This window comes from Chenopodium album, chromosome 11 (genome assembly GCF_948465745.1).
Source record: "Chenopodium album chromosome 11, dcCheAlbu1.1, whole genome shotgun sequence".
NCBI lineage: Eukaryota > Viridiplantae > Streptophyta > Magnoliopsida > Caryophyllales > Amaranthaceae > Chenopodium > Chenopodium album.
Genome location: NC_137844.1, coordinates 13,316,011 through 13,320,699, shown reverse-complemented (window position 1 = coordinate 13,320,699; position 4,689 = coordinate 13,316,011). Strand labels below are relative to the sequence as shown.

At 34.2% G+C, this 4,689-nt stretch overlaps 1 protein-coding gene across 1 annotated transcript; it reads left to right on the top strand.

Annotated features, from left to right (window-relative positions):
* On the top strand, positions 1–3,533 carry LOC145568616 (uncharacterized). The gene is made up of 5 exons (XM_081628046.1): positions 1–299; positions 1,608–1,706; positions 1,786–1,894; positions 1,979–2,251; positions 3,017–3,533. The coding sequence occupies exons 1-4, from the start codon at positions 112–114 to the stop codon at positions 2,072–2,074; spliced, it is 492 nt and encodes a 163-aa protein (XP_081484172.1). The 5' UTR covers positions 1–111; the 3' UTR covers positions 2,075–2,251; positions 3,017–3,533.
* The last annotated feature ends 1,156 nt before the right edge of the window (positions 3,534–4,689 follow it).

Sequence of the window (4,689 nt, the reverse complement as noted above, 5' to 3'; positions counted from 1 at the left end):
CCCACTATAATCCCATCCCCTTTTTTTAATTTTTCCGCTTCTCTTTCGTTCTTCACATTTCGAAAATTCTCCCCTTTCAATTCTCAATCTGCAACTTCAGAGAATTCAACAATGGCGGCTTCAATCAATCAATTAGGGTTTGTAATTTTCGCTATGATTCTTGTTTCATGTTCAATCTCAGCAATGGCGGATTCGGAATCAGCTTTTATTGTAGCTCACAAGAAGGCTACCCTCACAAAGCTCAGCAATGGCGTCGAACGTATCTCCGTTTCTATCGACCTCTACAATCGTGGATCTTTGTATGCGTTTTCTCTTTTCTACTGATTCTGCATTTGCTGCTATGATTTTGGATCTTGTTTGCATTTGAATTTCCATTGTTATGAATTTCAAAATTGAATTTTGTTTTCTGTGTTTAATTTTGATTTTTGTTTGCATGTTGATTTGGAGGAAGTAATAGTGTTGGGAATGAATTTCGGTTTCAATTACGTATCTTAATCTTGAATTTTGTGCACTTGTTTGATTTTGTGAGTTTGCTGTTTGAGAAATACTGTAATTAGTTTATTTGTAAGGTTGAACTGCTATTAGTAATCCTGTAAATTATAAAAGTACCTGCATTTTTTTCTTTCGAGAAGCATTGTGTCATATGAATTACTGCATTAGCTAGTATACTGAAAAACTGTGATCATATATTATGAAAAAAATTATTGTCATTGTTACATTGAGTATGTAACGGTTATGAGTGCTAGCGGAAGCAAATAAATCCATGGACAATAAGCCCTGAAACCCAGAAATTGGGAGTACAGAGGAGCATAAGAACCCTGAATTACAAGAGTGAAAAATAATTTTACAACTGTCAAGGTCTATGAAAAATTTCACAAAGATCTGATTCGCTATTTGGCTTGTGATTGCCTTGTAATTGGCTCTTGTGGTGAATGCCCAAAATCGTATTTCTTTTAGATCCCAATGACTGTAATAGGCTCTTGTGAGCTTCAGAGAGTATAAGCTCTCTTGGGAAATTGATTTAAGCACACCATAAATTGATTTTAGCACACCCTTATATGAGAGAGCATAGAAAACTGTGCTCTCACATAAAAGGTGTGCCTAAATCAATTGTGGTGTGCCAAAATCATTTCCCGCTCTCTTGTGTATGTTAGGGGCTTTTCTCTTTCCTTTCTCCCATTCTTATTTCTTTCATAAGGAAAAAGTGCGTTATTGTAAACATGGTTTGTAATTATAATGTAATGACCAAAATTTACATTTTTGTTCCCCAATGATTGAAATTGGAGCAATGTGTTGAGTAATAATAATAGAATTGCATTTTTTGTTAGACCTTATGTTATGATATTAATTCATAAATGGAATTGCAATTACCTGAAGTACAACTTTGTTAAAACTGAGTCTCAGGTGTTTTGACGTGAAGCCTCAACAGATTCTAGAAGCAAAAAAAATTTGAAATTTGGCTCCATCTCACTTGTTTATTTTATACACGATTCTAGAAACATTCATTACATTTGGCAAATGATTAAAAGTGAATTTTGCAATGGAGCTCATTCCTCTCTCCCTAAGTAGAAGTCTGATATGACTTAATTTTCGATAACTTTGTTCAGAACTGTGTACGATGTAAGCCTTGTTGACAAGAGCTGGCCTGTGGACTCATTTGATGTAGTCAGTGGAAACTTTTCAAGATCATGGGACAGCCTCGATGCGTGAGTTTTAATTTTTTAAGCATATTACTCTGCGAATTGCTAGGTCATGAGTCTGCTCACTGATCATTATTATTCACAGTGGAGCTATTGTTTCTCATTCCATTGAGCTAGAGCCAAGAGTAAAAGGTCTATTCCAGGGTAGCCCAGCCGTGATTACATTTCGCATTCCCAACAAGGCTGCACCCGTGGTATGCACTTCTTGAAAATGCTAAATAGACCGTTGTTTTTCTTGTTTGCTGACCGTTGTAGCTTATAATCTATATTCTTTTCAGGTTTCATATTCTACCCCCATATTCCCATTGAACATGCTTGCAGATACTACACCAGAGAACAAGCTTGAAGTGGTAATCTTTTCTCAAAATTCGTAGGTGTATCAAGTTCTTTGTGTTTGTGTTCATTTGCCTTCCATATCTGTTTAAATTTGTTTTTTGTTCATTTTTTTATAACTTATGTGGGCATTGACTAAGCTGATGTATCCATGTTTTTCTTTGTGAATAATTTGCTGCTGCTGGTGGGCTGGCGGTTACCAACTTTCTCAGGCAAAGGTTAGTTTCATGCTTCTAAGTACTACGTGCAATAACTTCCGAAGGAATACCTCTGGTCTTTAATTTTTTGATGGATTATCAAGCTTTAAATACTGACTTGCAAACCCCCTGTTTGCATTCCTATGTTTGAAGATGTTTTGAACTTTGAATTTCTGATTAGTCTTTCAAGTGTGCATGGGTTGGTCACCAAATCTTAACAATGATCTATCTTACTGGGTAAACAGCAAAATAGGTTGCTCTAATCCACCTTTGTTGTTTTAGACGTCATTTGATGTATATACAAATTTAAGTGCTGAATGACTCGAGTACTTTGTGACTTTGTTTGGAATAAGGCATAGCTCTGTGCTACATCTCGTTTTCTTCCCTAGCTCTTCAGTTTTGTCAGTGCTGACTAATGAACAAGAATTCTAGTGTAGTTGAGTTTTCTAGTGGTTTCCAAAGGCTTGGTTGCCCTCACAAGACCATACACATGTACACTTGGTACACTACTAATCATGCTTGAATTGTCTTTTAAAAAAAATTTTGGAGGACAAGGTTTCTAATAATAACCAAATAAAATTTAGATTAGGGAATGCTTCATGTAGTGTTCATGCTGCAATCATGCAATGTCCTCTCCTGCTTGTAGACGCTCCAAAAGTTCAAGATTCTATGACATTATCGTAGATGTTCTTGTCATTTGGTGTTTAATAAGGATTTGCAGTTGCACTTTTGGGTACTGATTAGTTTGTCCGAATTGTTTTCTTATACTATTCTTCTTTTTTGCAGAGTCTTCTTGCTCGATTTGGTCCACAGTTTTCAGCAGTCTCTCTTGTAGCTTTGTTTGGATATATGATTGCTACTCCAAAGTCCAATGCTGCTAAGGCACAAAAGAAGAGGCGATGAAGCTATAGCTCTAATAAGATACAAAACGACTAACTGTTTTGGCTTTGCAGCTGGCTTCTTCACTTGATACAAGTCTTAATTCTCTTAAAAGATACCAAACACTAGCCATTCTGGCTTCGGTGGCTTCTTTCTGACTCAGAATTGAAGGCTGCCTGTTGTAACTGCTCCTCATGTCCTTTAGATAGTGTTTTCAGTTTCAGTCTTACCTTTTACATAGTTTCACTTTAATCAAGAACTGTTCGGGAGGTTTTATTTTAAGAAAGCTGCCTCAAGTTTGAAATGCATGCGCAAGCATGTTGCGGCTCTTGTGTATCTTTTATGCCGTTTTTTAAATGTTTTTTCTGTTAATGTTGTTGATAATACTCTCTCCGTCCCCTTTATTAAGTGCCTGTTTTTCATATTTTACTAGTTGTAATGCAAATCTTTAATAACTTAATACTAAAATAGACACTAGGAATTTACACCAGAAATGACACTTGTCAATTTCTGGTGTAGTTTTTTCCCTCCAAAACATCCTTTTCCTTTTTGTTAAAATCTTCTTTGGCAATTTTAGTACGGAGTATAATATAACAGTACTCCGTATAATATATAAATATTATTCAAATCTTTTATACGAATCTTTTATGATATATATTCCTTTATATCTATTCATACTATACTCCTTACTTATTCCATATCTATTAATAATAGGACAATACATCATAATAAATATTACACTATATGCCATATTTTTTTTAATGCATCATATTTTATACGAATCTTTTATAATATATATTCCTTTATAGCTATTCATACTATACAAATTCTTAAATGGACCTAGTTCACACTAATTTATTGTGGACCACTAACATTAAAGATTTATTAATAAAAAAAATGTCACTATAATAAAATGAAGGTCACTATGTTGAAAATAAAAGTCATTTTGGTAATATATAGGCTATAAGAGGTTAATTTTTTTAATGAAATATTTTATAAAGTCAATATAAATAATAAAGGTCACTATGTTCAAATTAGGGTCATAACGTCATACTTCAAGTTCACAATAGTATTAAACATTATACAACTTTTAATAAAGGTTACTATGTTAAAAATAAGGGTCACTATGTTCAATATAATGTCAGTTGCGTGTGTATAAACCTCGGGTCCACAATATTGTTATTGTGGACCAGGTCCACGCAAGTATTTCTGTTCATACTATACTCTTTTTCCCATATCTCTTAATAATAGGATAATACATCATAGTAAATAATACTTGCCATTTTCTTAATACATCATATTTTATTCGTTCAAATGATTAATAAATTACTATTTTAAATAAGGTAATTTTGTAATAATATGTAAATTGATGAATATATTAAATAATAAATTTGTACTACACATATTATTATTACTAGAGCTGTCAATTCGGATAAACGGGTCGGGTTTGAATCGGGTAAGAATGGGTCGGGTCAACTCGGGTCGGGTCAATTCGGTTTAATGCCGTAACCTATGCGGGTCGGGATCGGGTTCGGTCACCCTTGAGTCGGGTCATACATCTTATCGGGTTTGGGTCGTGT

What these genes read in the sequence shown, in the direction of transcription:
- LOC145568616 (XM_081628046.1), top strand. Translation starts at nt 112, where the DNA reads ATGGCGGCTTCAATCAATCAATTAGGGTTTGTAATTTTCGCTATGATT. An exon ending in CTCTACAATCGTGGATCTTT is followed by an intron (nt 300 to 1,607) that starts GTATGCGTTTTC and finishes AACTTTGTTCAG; the next exon opens with AACTGTGTACGATGTAAGCC. An exon ending in CCAACAAGGCTGCACCCGTG is followed by an intron (nt 1,895 to 1,978) that starts GTATGCACTTCT and finishes TATTCTTTTCAG; the next exon opens with GTTTCATATTCTACCCCCAT.